Below are 19,889 nucleotides of genomic sequence, written 5' to 3'. Positions count from 1 at the left end.
AACATAAAACTAGACCTTCCAGCAGCTTAAAGCAGATCAGTTAGAACATTCTTTCTAAACACAAGAGGGTTTTTTTTGCATAAAAGATGCATACATTATGCAGTTAAATGCTAATGCTAAGCTGCTCTGTGGCTGCACAACACTGCAGCTTCAAACATAAGCTAAGATCTGGACTTTGAGTCAAAATTTTACACTGCTTATGAAAAATCACAAAATCATGATTAACTATATCATGAATTAGTTATCATTACGTGTTATTGCAGGGGAGCATAATATGACATTATCACAGTTTTCCAATCAATCATTAAAGTTTGATTTGCAGTATGTTGACTACCAGCTAGCATCAGTTAGCTCTGACAGTTGCGTTAGCTTTTTAGCAGAATGATAAGGGCTGTTATTAAACATAACAAGCTTTTGGATGTAAAATTTGTAAATTAACACATTAGCACAGTCTTAAACTGGTAATGCTAGGCTAAACTTCAGCCTCTCTACATAATAGCTTTGAGCTAATACTAACTTCTAAAGTTTGATTCAAAAATTTTAAGCTACTCACGACAAATCATGGAAACCTGAATAAATATCTGGTGAATTAACTATTATCATTATTACTGCAGTGGAGTATAATTATACATTATTACAGTTTTTTAATCAGTCAATAAAGTTCGATCTGAAGTACCAGCGAGAATGAGAATAGCTCTTTTAGTCTACGATAAAGACGTTTAAACACAACAGGCTTTTGGATGTAATACTTAAAAACACACTGTTAACTGCTAATGCTAGACTAACCTTTAGCTGCTCTACATAACAGCTTTGAGCTAGCAAGCTAATGCTAACCTCCAACGTTATTAAAAATTGAAAAATTAAAATTGAAGCTGTTCATGACAAATCATGGAAACATGAATAATTAAGTAGTGCATTATCATCATTGATTATTGTTGCAGTTCTACACTATGACTGATATGTAATCAATAAAAACTGATAGATCATTCGTTGAAGATGGTTTTTCCGTACAAACAGAGGCAGGTTTGAGATTTGACAGTTTTATTCAGTATAGTTTCACACACTTTTAGAACAGGCTGGTTTAGTTAGGTCACACACACGTACATCCACACACACACACACACACACTACCAATACCAATAATTAGCATCGGGATTTTAACGACCGATCTCTTCTCTGCTTCCTCTGACTCCTCCGACAGAAACCTCATGCAAACCAGGAGGAAGAGAAAAGCATCGAGTCGACAGGAAGGACTCCTACAGTGGAAACAACATTTTAGTAAAATAAATAAACCACAGGTGGAGCTGCTTCCAATGAGCAAACGCTGATTAAACATCTGAGTTTGAATGGAGTCTCAGGGTCAAAGATCATTTAAATAGGATGTTCTAAATGCATGAATGATGACCCACAGTATGACTAAGAGTCCTTCAGTTCCTCCGGTAGGATCTCATGGTGGATTTCCACTCATGGCGTTTCACCAAAGTAGAAATTTGAGACAAACTTGAGGCCAACAAGCAGCAAAGACACTGCAGAAAGAAAATTACCACCAGATGCAAGCCTTGAGCAACAATCTGGCAATAATGAGAAGTTTCCCACCACTGATGGGTTGTGACAACAGTTAGCTAGTGGTGCTAAACTTCTAGTAATAAATGTGCTACTAGTCTGTCATCTTGGAAGACAGTTGTAGACAAACTTTGGTAGTTTTCCCACAAATCTGCAGCAAAAGTCATATTGTACTTTCTTACTGTGGAGTGATGCAGGGGAACGAATGATAAGGATCAGGGTTAGACAGGAAATCGAGCTGGAAACTCGCTGATTGAACTACATCTGAGTAGATCCTGGGAGCTTTGGTAGAAAACAACCTGGACTTTTCTTTTAGGTTCTTAAAGATGTTTCACCTTCATCCAAGAGGCATCTTCACTTCTAATTGACTGAGTTTCAGGTGTTTTAGCACTCTGAAGAATCCTCTTGGCTGAAGGTGAAACTTCTTGAAGAATCTAAAAGAGATGTCCAGTTGACTCTTGAAGGCTCTCAGACAAAGTCATAGTGTATTATTTCGAGGTTGATTTTCGTGCTACTTCCTGACTGGTTAGCACCGTCGCCTCTTAACAGGAAGGTTGTGGAGATGTGACTGAATCAAGCCCTGTCTAAGGATAAAGGAGCTAATCAACAAAGACTTTTCCAAAGTTACTGCTAAACCCGCTGCAGGTTTGATACACGTATAATTTGTATTTGGAAATACGACTTGCTGCAAAGTTGCGGCAACGATTCCAAAGCTGAACTACAACTGTTTGCAAGAAATATAAAACTTTCATAAAGGTGACTGGAACTTTGTAGTTAAACTGAAACCATCCTGACGAAGTTCAGTCACCCTTTCAGATGATCACCAGTGTTTAGTTGGATTAGATGGTTAGTGGATCTACTCTTTCTGTAAATGTCTGCATCACTACAGACTTGAGAGTAGTGGAGCTGATCACTACTCTGGGATCGATCTTTGGGTTGAATCTAAACTTCTGAATGTGAATCCGGTCGGAATTGTTCAGAAACATGTTTGGATTAAACATCTCAACAAAAAGACAGAAAGACGATGGTTTCCAAAGGTTATCCAGCCCTTATCATGCCTTGACTTCGCCACCAGAACATCTAAGACAACACAACGTCCTGACCGTTAGGTCCAACTCCAACCAATGCTGGCGCCTCACTGAAGCTACAGCAGGAGATAAACTTTGTTTTAACCATGTGTTCGTGTGTCCTGCATCTGTTTGTGCTCATCCTCAGGAGTCGATGATGCATAAAACATCACATAAAGTTCCTCATGTGTCGCCATGTTTGTCCTGTTCCATCTGATTCTCGTCTCGAATCCTCCAGTGAAAAGGCAAATGTGTGAATGGTTACATTCATGACGTAGCTGGTCATAGACGTGAATGCGTAGGTAGAACACAAGTATATCTCCGGCCTTACAGTCGCCAGGACAATAACCATGGAGGTCGACGGCAGTGTTCCTCCACCGTCTCAGATTTCACTTAGCTGTTATTTCACCCAAAACTAAGTTCTGTAAAATACTTTAGTTGAATGTTGAGAATTTCATATGAACTTCACCCTAAAAAACAATTTATTTTAGTCCATTTAAAGGATCTCCAAAAAATACTCAAAACTCTGACAGTATTGCAGTTTGGTGAGAACGTGGACAAAACTGTTCCCGGCTGAGAACATTTTTAAATTACTGGTCCTTGAAAATGGATAAAAGTAAACAAAACAAACATGGTATAGTGTCTCCAAAAAGTCCCCGTAAAAATATGGATGGATCCATATTTCTACTAAAATCCAGTCTTTGGTCAACATTTCACCAACTTTTGCTAGCATCAGTAGAATCTGATGTGGGGAAAGTTTGACCAGACAAGGTTCCATATTTTAGATATTTAGACTTTAAATCAGCCAAAGACGATTCATTTATCCATAATGTATAAAGATGTGTCCAACATAAGATGAATAACGTCCACAGTAACTGGAAACCTGCCAAGAAAGACTCAAAACCATCCAAAATGACAATACTGATTAATTATTGGCAATGAAAATTGAACAAAGTGCAACATTATCAAACTAGGATATTATAGTGTCCCATAAAGTTCCTGTCAGTGTTTATATCTATGGAGGGATCCATATATATCGACAATTACAGGAATTGTATGGAGACACAATACCAGCCTGGATTGAACATTTGCACATTTCTTTCCATTTTTAAGGTAGTTTTGGACACATTTTACTCATTTTGGGGAGACTTTTAATCATCCTGGACAGGTCTGGAGACATTTTAAATAAATTATGAGAAATATGGACAAGTTTGAATTCATTTTGGACATTTTTTTGAGTCGGTTTGGACATTTTTCTTTATTTTACTTCTTCACTCTGCTTTCCCCGCATTATGTTCCCTCAACCAATGGGCAGAGATCCAGGAAGAGGAAATGTAGATCAGGTGGAGGCGTGGCCTGTTAGAGTCTCTCTGGGACCATGTGGCCATCTCAGGTAAGTCTGTGGTCTAAGGTAGTGGCTGTGTCCTTGTCTTCTTTTGTTTTTTCTTTTCAGATAGCATTAGCGACTAGCAATTAGCAATTGGTACTTGAATCTTATACGAAGTCTGCTTCTATAGTCTCTGTCTGTGGTGGGCTTGGAAGAAGTAGTGAAGTATTTAAGCAATTAGCAGTTAGAGTTAGCATTAGCATGTAGCACTGGCAAGTTTGGTGGGCTGGCTTATGTAGTTTCTTTGTCCGTGGTAAGTTTGTTAAGTTTTAAGCATTTTTGGCCGAATGTTGAGTTATTTTGGACAATCCTCATCTTATGTTGAACAACTTTTTAGTAAATTTGGATGGTTTGAGTCATTTTGGACAGATTTCACTCCAAAATAGCAAAAAAATAGAACCTTGTCTGGTCAAACTTTCTACATATCAAATTCTACTGACGTTAGAGCCTAAACAGTTGGAGAGCTGTTGACCAAAGACTGTATTTTTAGTAGAAAGATGGATCCATTCATTTATATACACTTATTGGAATTTTACAGTGACATAATACCACATTTGTTTGAAAATTTTGCACTTTTTCCATTTTTCAGAGCCAATAAACCTTAAATATTGGCATTTTTGGCCAAATTTTGAGTCATTTTGGACAATGTTCATGTTATTTTGAACAACACTTCAGTAAATTTGAATGCTTTTGAGTCATTTTGGACAGATTTCACTCCAACATGGCAAAAAAATGGAACATTGTCTGGTCAAACTTTCCACACATCAGATTCTACTGATGTTAGAGTCTTCAAAGTTGGTTAAATGTGGACCAGAGACTGTATTTTAGTAGAAATATGGATCCATCCATAGATATACACTTACTCATAGAGATACTATACCATCTCTGTTGGAAAATTTTGCACTTTCATTTATTTTCAAAGGCTAATAAATAATAACTGTGTCTTCTGCTGGGTCTTTTTAATCATTCTGATCTGATTGAACTATTCTGTCTGTTCTCACCACATTTCATGGCTGCAGGAGTTCTATTTCTGGAGATATTGAACCATTAAAATGGCTTCATGGGGCAGATGTCTTTTAAGGGTGAAATTACAAAAGTTCACAGGTCTGAAAACAGATGAAATTCTCAAATTTGTGCCAAACTATTTGCTAGAACTTGGTTTTGGATCTGATTTGACGCCTCCAGAGAACAGACGGGACCTTCAGTGATTTAGAAGATCCAACCAGTTACTAAAATCATTGGTTCTGTCTGATCACGAATGCCTTCATTGATCTGTTTAGAAGTTACTACAGGCAGATTTCTGGTGAGATTCCAGATACTCCCAAAACTTTCTATATCTCAGGGCTGGACATCCTTTGGAAACCTGAGCTACAGACAGATTTCAGACAACACTCCTTCATTCACTCTGCTCAAAAGTCCACATTCACACAGAGCAAGAACGGCTCTATCTAATCCTAAAGTAGTAACAGTTGTCAAGTAGAAATGGCACTCTGCAACCATGAAGATATATAACCTTTTTAGTTCAGGTAAACAAAAAACACCATCAACCACAACATCAACCACAACATCGATGGCTCGGTGTCACCCTTGAGCTTTCCAGAGAAGGTCCTAGAGCTTCTACAAGCTCCTCAAAGACGTCCAACCACACACGAAATCCCTTCTCAGGATCCCAATCGAGTACCAAAAGGTGTGAAATCATCCGCTCTGTCGCGTCCTTCTAATGGCAGGACGATGCTTTTGTCAGAATAATTAACTTTGTCCATCCTATGGGTACCTCTGTCAAGAATGATATTGTAATGCAGCATGGTCACAGGGTTTAAGACTCGGTCAACCAGAATTCCAATCGATAGAAGATGCTCCAAGTCTTTACCCTCTGAGACGAAGTCAGAACATTCTCACGGTTCTGGTTCAAGCAATCGTCTGCTGGTGCAATCTGCTAAACGCCACTAAAGATTGACTTTTCCAACGTGCCGCACATTTGTGAAACTTTCCAGTGCAGCTCACATTACCAGTCGCAAAAACAAGTGCACTTTGTGGGAGCAGGTGTACGAAAAACTAAGAGGCATCTCACCTTTGTGCTCCAACCGGGTTCTCTGACACGAGATAACAAGCGGACCGAATGTTGGGTTTTGTTTTGACCTCCACAAATGTGATGGCGCAGCCCCGTCAAGCTTGTTGGAAATCCTGCTTTTGCTGAGTGAAAACCTCCAAGAAGAAGGCTTGTTCGAAAGTTTTCGAGCGCAGAAATTGCTTGAACCACAGATACTCAACAATGCTTCACTATCAAGCCTCTCTGAAGCTGTGTTTTTTGTTTTTTCGGACTCTTGCTGATGAAAAATATTGCTCTTTACTCATTTCAGATTCTACGGTGATTTGAAAAACACCAGCATGTACTATACAAATCATTGACAAAATATATTCTACCTTCATGTCTTTCTGTCACAAAATATTAATATCGACACGCCTACTGAGCTTACAGCGTACGAAACATCAATATGTTACAATGACGGCCTCAATGGAAATCCCAGTTTCATTTTAAAGCCCTGCTCTGACTTGTTGGGTGAATCTGACAAGGAGGAGAGGTGTCTATGAATGCAGAGATGCACAAAACAAAAGGCAGAGCTTTATTGTTCAGACCGGCTCTGTGGTGTTTATTGTTTCATCTCAGAGAAAGAGGCAAAGACGGGGATGATGACGTCTTCCGTCTCTACTCTGTTTGACGCTTTGTTTCCGTCTAAAAGTGCCCATTGTTTTAGCTTTTGTTCCCGTCAGAGCTTTTTGTCTGCGCAGGAAGCCGACCGATCCATCCGCCCCGAAACCCTCCGCACCGAGTGAGTCGGACCGGGACAGAAATCTGAAAACGCCCCACCTAATTCCGCTTCAAAACGTCGCCTTCATGAATGAATCAGTCTTCCCCACTGTCAGTCAGCGTGAATCATCCTCCTACATCTGCCTTGCTTCGATTCCAAAACAGCCAATCTGTCCGCGGAGCTTTTCCAAACCTTCGTCATCACATGAGACAGGCGAGGTGTCTCCGGGTAGACGTTCAACTATTTTAAGTTCTGAGTTTCTTGACGAACGAGAGAAAGCGTCACTTCTGTAAGGGTCGCCGTTAGACAGAAGGTTCCCATGTTTACGACCCGTGAGGGTTCAACAGCTGCGCTATTAACATTTATCTGTAAAAAACAGCTGCACTACTTCCATGCTGACTAACGCCACCACCTGCTAATCTCAACACACTACCAATATTCAACCAACTCTACTTTTTTTATGAGCATCTACTGACTTTAACATCAGGGATGTAGTTGCTGGGGACACATTTTGATTTGAAGCCAAATATGAAAGGAGAAACCAATAAACTAGAGATGATTTGTCAGATTTGCATTTTTTTTAAAAAAGTGCCATTCGAAGACACAACAATAATCTAAAACTAACGAAAGCATAATATGAACAGAAAAAGACATACAACCAAGATGTGCAGCTGTTTAAATCCAACTGGAACACTACTTAATGTGCTAACGTGACTAGCTAGCAAGCTTGTAGTCACCAGTAGCTTTGGTTAAATGTACCGGGTGGATTTTTGATGTCTCTACAAACTAAACAACTCTTGACTGCCAGGAAATGCAGCAATGGTTTATCAGAAGCTGCTATGGATGTAAACACAGTCTGAAGGTCCATAATATCCTGACTTTTACTCTCTAGTGTAGGTCGAAACACTACAACCACTGAAGTCTGTTTCATTTGATCTCTCCTTTGTGTTAAATGTAAACCTTTATAAACAACTAATTTTAAATGTTGCTGAAGAAGAATTATTCCAACACACTGAATTAACTCCTAATGTCCTTTCCAAAGCATTTACTAAATTTATTGTGCCTCATTTTGTTCTATTTTGGGCATCGGTTGTTCTGCAAGATTCGTTGTAGAGATTCTGGGAGATTCACACGAGACTGAACAGAAGCGTTACTGGTTGTAAAGCACCAACTTCGACTACATTTGCTTTGGCAAAGAATATTACCGGATGACACTTCAGAACAAGCTGCTGACCGCTCTTAGCCTTAAGTAGAGTTTTAGACATTCTTCATAAATAGACAACTCTCCAGCCTCATGTAATATGTGTCCTAATGTTCCTTTCCATTCCCAAAATGCTTTGAATGAAACGTGTCATAAAGCTTTGTGATGATTCTCATCCCATCAACCATCTGATACCTGTGGAGGCGTATTAATGCGACCCAACTCAATTACAATCATTTCTGTGGGAACAGAAAATCAGTTTGAAGCGGCGTCATTCACCTCGTGTTCAACTCTTGTCTGGATGCTTTGATCCGACCATTCATGTCCGTCACACCGTCTCCATGACAATGACAACTTTGCTGCTGTCTTCGGATGTTGGCGTGGCGGTACACAGTGCGAGTCCTTCCTCCGCGGTCATCTGTCCTCTCACAGGACAGTCCATGCTGTCATGGAGATCAGTGTCTCCACCCCCTTTCTTGTCACACTCCCCTTCTCCTCCTCCTATCCTGCCTTCCTCCTTGCTTTCCCCCTCATCCTCCTCGTCCTCGTCCTCCACCCGACACCTGCACACCTCGATCCCAGAGTCACCAGTGAGTCGCCGGTGTCGGTACTGGCTCTCATCAGCCCCCATGTCCTCATCTTCATCCTCGTCATTGTCCTTCTCCTCCTGCTCCTCGTCTTCATCCTCCCAGCAGGGGGGTCCTGGTTCAAAGACGTCCACGCAGGGAGAGAAAAGAGTCTGTTTGGGTGGGGACTGAGTAGCCCGAGGCAAGGGGGACAGGGAGGATGCATGGCCAGAAGAAGATCCACCTTTGTCAGACTGGTGCAGAGCAGTGAGGGGGTCCAGGAGCAAAGCTGGTGCAGGGAGGGAGGTGGAGGACAGGGGTGGAAGGGAGGGTGGGGAAGGAGGAGAGGTAAGGGATGGGGGTGAGGATGGGGAGAAAGCTGCAGGGGACAATTCAGACTCTATGTTTATGGCTGGGCAGAAGACAGAGGTGGACCCAGGTGTTGAGAAGGTGAGAACTGGGGTAGAGGTGATCAGAGGACCTGATCCAGAGCGTGATCCAGAACCAGAATCGGAACTCAAACCAGTGTGGACATCTGAAGGCAATGGAAGGACAGGGTCTGATGATTGAAAATGGACCAAAGAAGGAAATGAACGGTCTGCAACTGCAGGTGAATCTAGACAAGATAGAACCGCATCAGAACCTGAGTGTTGTGAGGACCCCGCCTCTGGACTCGGAGGAAAGTGGACAAGACCTGGTCCACATGACAGTAGTAGGTTCTGAGCTGATATGGGTGAAGTGAGTGCTGCATCTAGGGCAAGATCTGAACATTCAGGTTTTGGAGTTTCGTTATTCTTACTCAAGGAGTCTGCGTTGGTTTGAGGTTGTGCATTCGGAACCAGAATCTGGTCTAAAGGTGCAGGATCTGGAGCTTGGGTATGCGTTGAGAGCAGTGATTCTGGTTCTTGATCTTGGGTATGCTTTGAAGGTGCCAGAACTGGCACAAGGCTAAGACTTGGGTTCAACGTTGGGAGACCAGCAGAATCTGCTATCAGGACCAAAGTTCTTCCAACATCTGGGGATGGTGCTGAGGTTGGGCTACCAGGAACAGTGGCTGTGTCACAAGTTCTTGTTAGTGTAAGGGTTTCTAGGGCTTCAGGAGCTTCAGGGCTGAGAGAAGCGCTACCTGTTGGGGTAGGAGGCCCTGACATGCAGGTGGTCTTGGGGGCAGGGATGGTTGCTGGACCCTCGGTGCTTATCATCTGGATGGAGGGGAGAGCTGCATCAACAGCACTGGGACTGGGGAGGGTACTTGAGCTACAGGTGCTGACCATCGGGGTACCTGGTACTTTGTCCAACTGCTGCATTGTGGGAGATGTCGTTCCGATAGGAAGGGTCAGCATGGGACCAGATGAGGGTGAAGGCTGAGGGGAAGCCACCCTGGTAACAACCGCCACAGTAACAGTCTGGTTGGGAACAGATGAGTCCGTGGCAATGGGTTCCTGAGCTCCAGCAGCGTCTACTTCGTCAATGTCTACGGCCACCGCGGTGGCCATTTTCTCAGCAGCAAGTCGAGCCTCATTTGCCTCCAAGCGGGTAGCGGCAGCAGTGATGGTCTCCATGGTGACATCGAGGGTGAGGGGCATGGCCTCGCTAGGCGTGGAGGCGTGGCTTGTGTCTGTCTCATAAGTGACTGGTGCGGATAGGGAGGAGCTACATGGAGAGGAGGGGCAGCAGGAGTCACAGGAACAGCTGGAGCTGCAGGAAACAAACGCATGTATTCTTTAGGGGTTTCATCCTGAAACTAAAACAGGATCCAACTGAATGTTGACGCACATGTTCGAGATGTTTCAATGCACGTTTTTATCTCCCAATCCAATCTGACTGATTTGATATTTAGTATTTGCCAATACTAGACACCATTTACCTATTTAATAAATAGTTGAAGTACTGCAGATTAGCTAGTAGCTGCTCTCTGCCTGTGCCACCAGGTGGAGCCGCTTACTGTGTAGAGACCAGAAGAGGTTGTCGAGCACAGAGCTTTGTGGGTGTTTAGCGCATAAAGGAGCATCACGATAAAGAGTTTTCAGAGGCTTAATGACCTCCAGCTAGTGCACAAGAGATGCACTAGCACATCGGTTCTCTACTCCAGTAGCTAAAAAGCAGTGGTCTTTTTGTCATGTTACACAAAAACAGGGTTTCTGCAGGAATCAGTCAGTCAGATTTAATACATGCCATTTTAATGCTATACTGTAAAAAATGTAATGCCATGACCGTGAACTCAACAAATTACACGGGTTTGTTTTTTTCTAAAAGAAGATTTTTTTTATATGAAAACTGTCCCTAACTTTCACTATTTCTGAGTCCAGAAACCACTCCTGACCACCCACGGGCTGCAGTCATTCTCTGAAATCAACGTTTTCCAGCCATTTTTGCTGGAATTTGTATTTCCCCATTTCCCAGCTCTCCTCCACCTGGTCCAGCCTGCCGACCACTTTAACCCTCCTGCTGTCCTCATTTATGGGCACCAAAAAATATTGTTTCCTTGTCTGAAAAACATCCCAAAATTCAGCAAAAAAAATTCCCCAAATTTCTGAAAATTTGTAAAACCTTTAGGAAGAAAATTCCAATAATTCCTTAAAAGTTTACCTTAAAAGTTTCTTTTTTTTAAAAAATGTGGCAAGACAGTTCTTGCAAATATTTTCAAAAAATGAGTAAAAATCTTCCAAAAAAATCCTAAAAATATCTAACGTGACTACACATATATCAGTAAAACTTCTAATATTTTCTTTGAGAACATTCACATAAAAATCAACCAAAATCCAGCGAAATTCGCTGGATTTTGGTTGATTTTTATGTGAATGTTCTTAAACATTTTTAACATGTTCAAAAATTTTCCAAAAATGTTGAAAATGTGGACATGAGAATATTTTTTTCCCCCACATTTTCAAACTTTCAAATGGGTCGATTTGACCTGCAGAACGATAAGAGGGTTAAAAACATGCAGTTTTTGTACCCAACCGGCTGGAACAATTATTGCAGTGGTTTGGCATGTTTACACAGATGCACATATCTGATGAATAGCAGTCTATAATCATGTATTATTAGGTTATTATTGTCAAATAATTTCTTGAAAACTGCAGAAAATTTTTTTAATGCCACTGAGAATCAAATTTAATGATTTTTTTGCCATTTAAGGCCTAAATTTTCGCAAAATCAGCTTAGTGACTATTGCTTTTAAATGCCCTGCAGAAACCCTGAAAAATCAGCATAGCCTACTGCCAATAACAATCAAGAAAACGCCGTGATCGGCTCCTAGTACATGTACGCATCAGTAGCCAAATGCAGTAGGTATTAGCAGTAGTTTTACCAACAGTAGTAGCAGTACAGCAACAATAACAACAGTATCAGGAGTACTACTGGTAACTACTGTATCAGCGGTATTAGCAGTGGAAGTACCATCCATAACAGTGCTGCGGTGCCAGTGATGCTTCATAATCGCTAACCAGCTAGCGGTAGCGTCACCTGTTGTCGGAGCTGAGGGAGGAGGGCCCGTCGCTGAGCGGACGGTGCAGCAGCGGGCCGTGTTGCGTCAGCAGGTGGGGGTCGGAGGCGCGTGGAGGCTGCGGGTACCGAGGCGTGGTGAAGACGGAGCTGTAAGGAGGTGGAGGGGTGGAGGGCTGAGCCGCCACCTCCTCGTAGGACGGCAGCTTCAGCGACGCCAGGAAACCTTAAAGAGAAGAGGGGAGCGAGCTCAGAGAAAAGCAGCCCATAAATCATATGTGAACGTGTATGAGTTTTTACATTGCTGTGTAAGACTTCATTTATTCTCCAAGAAGACTGAATCTGGGGGTTAGAAGCACAGTGGTCTCACCCACAAAAAATCCAAATGCAGTTTTATATCATTTCTGTAATATTTTATGGTCGAGATTTTAGTGGCAAAGTGGTCAAACCAACAACCCAAATATAGCATTACAGTGGAATGTTAAACCTTTCTGTAGGTAGAAAAATCCTCCTGAGTAAAAAACAAACAAAACTTGAAAGTGATGAGAGGACAAACTTCTGCAGGACATAAAGGCAGTTTTACATCTGACAATCAGCAGAATTGTGCTTCAGTGCCACTGAGTCGAGACGGCAACTGATTAGCAAATCGACAGCGTCAGTCTGTCAGCCACAAAAACAAAAGAGGAACTGACTTCACTGTGATGTTGATGAAGGAGTGTAGAGACACTGAGTGGATTCCACGTCCAGGAAAACCTGGAAACCGAGTTTTGTAGGCTCCATCATTCTTTTGTTGTTTCATTGAAGCTTGCTAAGTTTAGCTTAAGCAGCCACGCTAAGTGGCTAACGCTTCTTATACGTCTGAAATGATGAACTGTGTTTAAGACTGACGAGTTTGAACCTTCTTGAGGTCGTCCTTTACCTCCTGAAATGATCCCACATGGCTGTAAGTGGACCCTCAAGCCCAGCTTCATTCCTGGCCTAAAGTCTCAGTCCTGAAGTCCAGGTTCAGGCTGAATCTCTGGTTTTGGCCCTGCAATTCAGTTTTGGTACTGAAACCCCAAGTTCATCCACAAGCCTAGTTTTGCCTCAACGCCCAGTTTCAGTCAATCCTAAAGTCTCAGTCCCAAAGCCCAATTCCAGGCCGAATGTCTAGTTTTAGTCCTGTAACCCAGTTTTGCCCTCGACAGCCAGTTTCAACCCCTCAAACCCAGTTTTAGTCAAACACCAGTTTCATTCCTGGCCTACAGTTCCCTTCCAAAGCTCAGTTTCAGACCAAATGTCTAGTTTTGGTCCTGACCCCCAGTTTTGGTCCTGACCCTCAGGTCTGTCCTTAAGTCCAAATTTGACCTTGAAACTCAGTTTCAGTCCTGGCCTTTAGTTTCAGTTCCAAAGCCCAGTTTCAGGCCAAATGTCCAGTTTTGGCCCCGCAACCCAGTTTTGGTCCTGACCCCAAGGCCTGTCCCGATGTCCAGTTTCGGCCTTGACACCCAGCTTCAACTCCAAACATACTTTCAGCCTCTCAAACCAAGTTTCAGTTCTGGCCTATAGTTTCAGGCTAAAAGTCCAGTTTCAGGCTGAATGTCTAGTTTTGCCCCCACAACCCAGTTTAAGTCTTGATGCTCAGTTTCAACCCCAAACCCAGTCTTTTTTTACACCCAGCTTTGGTCCCAAAGACAGTTTCTGTCTCAACGCTCAGTTTTAGCCCTGACATTAACTTCTACCCTCGACATTTATGTGTAGGGAACAGCCGTGCAGACGATCACATCTGTTCGACTGACTGACGGCCCTCGGTATGATGGGGTCAGGGTCTTACTGAGGTCAAGCATGGAGGACGGGTAGGAGTTGGCTCCATGGTAGGCCAGCAGGCTGATCTCTCGCTGCCTCTGCTGCTGCTGGACTCGTAGTTTGGCTCGGCGGTGTCTGTAGGCGCAGCAGCAGCTGAACAGAATGAGGACGGTCCACAGCAGCCAGAACCCTGAACACACACACACACACACACACAGTGAAACAGATGTTACCTAGACACATCTGGAGCTGCCGCGACGCCAACATCTGCAGCTGCTTCTGATTGTTAGACTCCATATTAAAGCAAAGATGCAGGACTGTGAACTTTACTTCTCGTCAGACAGACCTGCAGCTTTTTCTCACACTCTAACTCAGACATCAGAATCAGACAGTCAAGGAGAGGTTTCAGGTGATGAAACCACGAAAAACACTTAAGAAAAGGAACATATAATCATGAAAAAGACAAAATGACCAAAAAATGGACAAAAATATGACCAAACTTAGATGAGAAATGATTGGAAAAAGACTAAAAATGACCACAGTGAGATGCAAAATGGTGAAAAAGACACAAAATGAGTAAAAACTGGCAAAAATGTGACCGAAATCAGATACAACATAACAAAGATAAAAAATGATCAAAAACCGAGAAATAGGTGAACAAAATGAGATGCAAAATGATAAAAAATAGACACAAAATAACCAAACAACAGACAAAAACATGACCAAAATGAGACAAAAAAATATGTAAAAAAAGACTTTAAATGACCAAAATGCAAAGAAAATGGTAAAAAAAAAAAAAGACACAAAATTACTAAAAACTGACAAAAAGTTGACCAAAATGGATGTAATTGATAAAAATTACACAAAATGACCCAACTGAGATGCCAAAAGGGGAAAAACACATGAAATAAATTTTAAAAAGACAAAAAAGTGATTAAAATGAGATGCTAAATGATGAAACAGACAAAAATATGACCAAAATTAGATGTAAAATGATGAAAACCACATAAAATAACCAAAAATAGACAAAAAGATGACCAAAATGAGGTGCAAAATAATGAAAAAGACACCAAATGACCAAAAACAGACACAAGTTGATGTGAAAAAAATTAAAATAAGTCTGGTTTTGGCAAGAGTTTTGCACATAGGAAGCTTTTTGTCCTGATATACACTTTTTTGGCATATTTCTGAATTTGACAAGTACAGTTTAGTGATTTTTTATAAGCTCAGAAATGTCACAGATGACAGTTTAAAGAATGTTAAAATTTAAAATCTGACTGTTCTTTCTGTTTTAACAGTTTGTAGCTATAATAAACAATGCCTTTTTGAAGATAGAGGCAATTTTTGGGCCTCAGTGTGTTGAACTTACACCAGAGTTCGTAGTAGTAGGTGCAGCAGCCGGTTTCTCCACAGCAGTGTCCCGTCTCACACAGGTATCCTCCGTTAGCGCTGGCCCCAGGGCAGTACCGCGGTCTCCCCAGCAGGGGCAGGCTGCCACCGGAGTGGTACTCCATCGCACCCCTGCTCCGCCCACAATCAGCCCCGCGCCACCGCTGCTTGCTAGCCGCTAACTAGCCGTTAGCCGCTGAACACTCGGATTGAGATCACAGTCCAGCTACATTTTTGTCTAGTCTGTTTTCAGACTGAATTTCACTTCTGCACAGTTTGTTTTCGGTTTGTTTGATAGCTGTTAGCCGCTAGCTGCAGGCAGTTTCAGAATGAAGCTAATCTACATTTTTCAGCTGCTAGCCTGCAACTTTCACTGTCACTTTTCTGAGCTCATCGTCTAGCACGGGAGTGTCTATTTCATTCACAGGATAGCGCCCCCTATAGCTAGTTTCACTGCACTTCAGCTAACAAACAATAACTGCAACTGTAGCAGCGGCTGGTGGGACGAGACGGGATGCTGGCCAATAGGAGGTCCTAAACTGCAGAGAGAGAAGAAAACACAATAGTTTATTGATAAAGAACTCGACGACGCGTCACACAGCTGCACGACTGCTTGATATTCATCACCGCAGCGACTCAAACCACAACCAACACAAAGCTGCCACTCTGTCCGAGTCACACACGAGTTAGCGCTTCTGCACATGTGAGGACCATCGCTGCCGTGATGCGCTAACTGGACAGGTGTAGATGTCAAGGAGAAAAAGACACGAAATGACCAAAAACTGACAAAAACATGACCAAAATGAGGTGTAAAGTTATGAACAAGACACAAAATGACCAAAAACATGACCAAAATGAGATGCAAAATGAGAAACAAGACACAAAATGACCAAAAACATGACCAAAATGAGATACAACATAATGAAAAAGACATAAAATGACCCAAAACTGAGAAAATCATGACTATACTGAGATGCAAAATGATTAACAAAACAAAAAATGACCAAAAACAGACAAAAATATGACCAAAATGAGATGCAAAATGAAAAACAAGACACAAAATGACCAAAAACAGACAAAAAAATGACCAAATTAAGATTAAAAATGATGAAAAGGACACAAAATGACCAAAAACATTAACTAAATGAGATGCAAAATAATGAAAAAGACATAAAATGACCAAAAACAGACAAAAAACACAACCAAAATGAGATGCAAAATGATAAAAAGGACAAAATAGGCAAAATCAGACAAAAGAAAACCAAAATGAGATGCAAAATGCAAAATGATCAAAAAAAGACACAAAATGTGATGCAGAAATTATAGAAAAAGACACAAAATGAACCAAAACAGACAAAAATATGACTGAAATATGAGATCAAAAATGATTAAAAGGACACAAAATTGTCAAAAACAGACAAAGAAATGACCAAATTGAGATGCAAAATGATAATAAAAGACACGAAACAACCAAAACAGACAAAAATATGACCAAAATGAGATCCAAAATGAGGTCAAAAATTATGAAAAAGACACAAAATTGTGAAAAACGGGCAAAACACGACCAAATGAGACACAAAATGATAAAAAAAAAACACAGAATGACCAAAAACAGACACAAAATGACCAAAATGCGATGCAAAATGAGATTTAAACAAATTATGAAAAGGAGGCAAATTTGTGAAGAACTGACAAATTACGACCAAAATGAGATGCAAAGTGATAAAAAGGACACAAACAGGGACAGGTGTAGACGTCAAGAAGGACACACACTGTAAAATACTGAATTTCATCAACATTTTTAAATGAGCTTTTTTTTTTTTTTTTACAGATTCTTACCTGCTTTGTTCATTTACACATATCAGTAAGTAAAATCACAGATCCAAAATTGATTTACATGCTAACCATTTAAAAAAACGTCCCAAACTGTAAATGGGTCAATATATAAAATGAGTAGTTTTTGAAGTCCATGTGATATATCTTGCATACATTTTTATTAAAAGTAAAGAAGTAATGTTTTTTTATCTTTAAAAAATCTTTAATTATTTATTCTGGAAACAATCACTTATGAATAAAAAATGACTGGATATCACTAAAATGTCAACTAAATAACCATCTAAATTTAATTCCAACCACCTTCTAATGAGCTAAACAATAATAAAATTACCTTACTCAGAAATAGTTTTGTGTTCTGTTTATTAAGTTAGCAATATATCCAATTTTATATAGAAAATAACAAATTAATTCCCTTTCCACTGTGTTCCCCATTACAAAAACACGTCTCCAGGAAGTGTGTTCCTTACAGATCACATGACCTGCTCCACATGATGTCATTTCCTCCTAAAGAAAAGACTGGCCAGACTCCAAGGCTTTCTGACTTTTTTGATATAATGTAGTCAACATGTTTACTTGTTCAATTTAAATGTTCATGTTCAATTTAAATTTTACTTACTTGTATATGTAATACTTAGAAGAATCTTGGTGTTTGGTTATAGGCGGCCATGTTGGTTTTAGACCTGAAAACAGTAAAAATGTCAACTATGATACAAAAAGTCCCGTAATTATATATTGACCCTGTCGTTGTAGCTGCTGAAAACTCTTATTAAGCCAAACATTATCTGTCTGCTACCTTAGAATTCCCATTAATAAGTGTTTGAGAAAGCATTTAGGATACAATCTGGGCGTGTTTGATTTAGAGTTCCTGCATTGGCCTTGTTGGGACCTACACTGTTCCTAATCTAAACATCTGAGAATGTTACTTCTGACATTATTTTGGGCTCATTTCTTTGTGGAATGTTTGTTCACATTTTGCATCGTGGCTGTCTTGCTCAAGTTTTTAAAGCCCCAAATTTGATTCAAGTTATCTAAAATTTAATATTTTCAGATACCATAGACTGTTTTTGATGAGTCTTGGACTGGTTTTGGACCGTTATTTAGACTACATTTGGACTTAGTTTTGTAGTGATGATGGAAAAGTTGTAGACTTTGCCTTGAATTGGTTTTGGCCTAGTCGTTAGCATGTTTTCAGACTGCTTTTAGACTTAGTGGTGGACTGCTTGTTTTCTGGCTTGGATTTTAAACTGGTTTGGCCTACTTTTGGACTAGTTCTGGACTGGTTATTAGACTGTTGTAGCCCAGTGTTGGAGCCAGTTTTAGACTACTTTTATGGTTCTTTTGGGACTCAGGTTTGGAGTGGTCATGGAAAATTTATCTAACACAACCTGCTACTACTTTCCAGCTAAATACACACTTCAAGTACTTTTGAAATGGTGGCACCACCAGGAGGGGTCAGTTCGCAGTCAGCAAGCAGACAGCATATTTATCTAGTAAAGAGGCACCATGACAAAGTAGTCTACGATGCTTTCTGACCTCTGACTGGTGCACATCATACATGTAGAATGTAGAATATGCCACGTTTGTGTTCCACATTGTGTGTTTGATTTGGTTGATAATGCTGCATTTAAGTGACGTCTATGAGACGGCAGGGTAAGCAAACGATCAAAATACCAGGCGGTTAAAAGATTACCCTGATTGGAACCGATCCCTCGCGTCATGGCATGTTTGACTTTCTGTAGAAAACTAATTGTTTGGATTAGTCTGTAGAATAATTGATTGATAAAAAGGTGCCTCAAAATCATCAGCAGTGGGGTCCTTTCTTATGGGGCCCTATTAGAGCTCTATCCACTGTAACCTGTCAGAGTTCTGGGGGGACCGGGGCCAACATGTCCTCACTTAGCAGACTGTCCTCACATGGTCACTGTCCTCACGTACAACCGGACAGTGACCGAGTGAGGACAGTCTACTAAGTGAGGACATGTTGATAGTGGTCCCCACACCTATAGGTAGACACGTACACACACACACACACACTGCTGCAGAGTTCAACCGGACTCACCGGAACCGGGCAAACTGTCTTACCGGGCCAGGTTCTGGCTGCATGCTGCAGTGCTGCACACACACACACACACACACACACACACACACACACACACACACACACACACACACACACACACACATGCGCGCGCACACACGCACGTACACCAGCACGCAGCTCGATAAACATAACGGCTGTCGGTCAGTGAGCGCAGCACAGACGTGTCCGGTTGTGTTGTTATTTTGAGTCTAATATTCCTACGAGCTGTTTTCAGCCTCCGGCCCCGGTCACCGTAAACCCCCACGGTAGCCCCATAAATAAAAACAACCGTACCGCTCCATCCATCCGTCCGTCCTCCTCCGTGTCGCTCCGCGGGCTTTGGCGCCGCCGTCGTCGGTGTGTTCGCTGCTGGGGTGTCGGTGCTCGGTGCCGCCGGGGCCTCCTCTCTCCGTCTCTCCGGTCCCCCGCCTCCTCGCTCTCCCTCCTCGGTGCGACCCTCCGCCAGCCCCGCCGCCATCAGCGCAGCGGCACGTCAAGTCAGCGCGACGCGACACAACGCGCTTCCGCCGCGTTCACCCCTCTGCCTTCACAATAAAAGCACGTCTGGCGGTTTAAAAAGTGCAGCTGGAGCGAATAGTCGGTTAAAAAAAACAGATATTAGGAGTGTTGCTGAAGAGAAGAACATCTGTAAAATAAGTAATATTTAAGGACGAAATCTTAATGTTTAGTCTCATCTGGTAAATTTAAAACATTCATTTTATTTGTCTCATTTAGATTCTTAGATTAAAGCTTTTTTTCTG

The 19,889-nt window shown here is 41.6% G+C and overlaps 1 protein-coding gene across 2 annotated transcripts; it reads right to left on the bottom strand.

Moving 5' to 3' along the window:
* Positions 1 to 1,024: 1,024 nt before the first annotated feature.
* LOC110947964 (uncharacterized) lies at positions 1,025 to 19,650 on the bottom strand. Of its 2 annotated transcripts, XM_051944275.1 has the most exons (6): positions 19,423 to 19,650; positions 17,665 to 17,728; positions 15,193 to 15,751; positions 13,852 to 14,013; positions 12,060 to 12,264; positions 1,025 to 10,292 (listed from the first exon to the last, which is right to left on the bottom strand). In XM_051944275.1, the coding sequence occupies exons 3-6, from the start codon at positions 15,335 to 15,337 to the stop codon at positions 8,357 to 8,359; spliced, it is 2,448 nt and encodes an 815-aa protein (XP_051800235.1). In that variant the 5' UTR covers positions 15,338 to 15,751; positions 17,665 to 17,728; positions 19,423 to 19,650; the 3' UTR covers positions 1,025 to 8,356. The 2 variants fall into 2 exon arrangements, with proteins under 2 accessions (XP_051800235.1, XP_022045016.2); XM_022189324.2 differs by lacking the exon at positions 17,665 to 17,728.
* Between the last annotated feature and the right edge of the window lie 239 nt (positions 19,651 to 19,889).

Source organism: Acanthochromis polyacanthus, chromosome 24, assembly GCF_021347895.1.
Source record: "Acanthochromis polyacanthus isolate Apoly-LR-REF ecotype Palm Island chromosome 24, KAUST_Apoly_ChrSc, whole genome shotgun sequence".
Taxonomy (NCBI): Eukaryota; Metazoa; Chordata; class Actinopteri; family Pomacentridae; genus Acanthochromis; species Acanthochromis polyacanthus.
The sequence above is the reverse complement of the archived record's forward strand: the minus strand, read 5'-3'. Positions and strand labels throughout refer to the sequence as shown.

Excerpts from the sequence above, each read along its gene's own strand:
- LOC110947964 (XM_051944275.1), bottom strand. The coding sequence starts at position 15,337 with ATGGAGTACCACTCCGGTGGCAGCCTGCCCCTGCTGGGGAGACCGCGG. Across the intron at positions 14,014-15,192 it reads CTACTACTACGAACTCTGGT|GGTTCTGGCTGCTGTGGACC; the intron begins GTAAGTTCAACA and ends GTGTGTGTTCAG. Across the intron at positions 12,265-13,851 it reads GTCCTCCATGCTTGACCTCA|GTTTCCTGGCGTCGCTGAAG; the intron begins GTAAGACCCTGA and ends CTTCTCTTTAAG.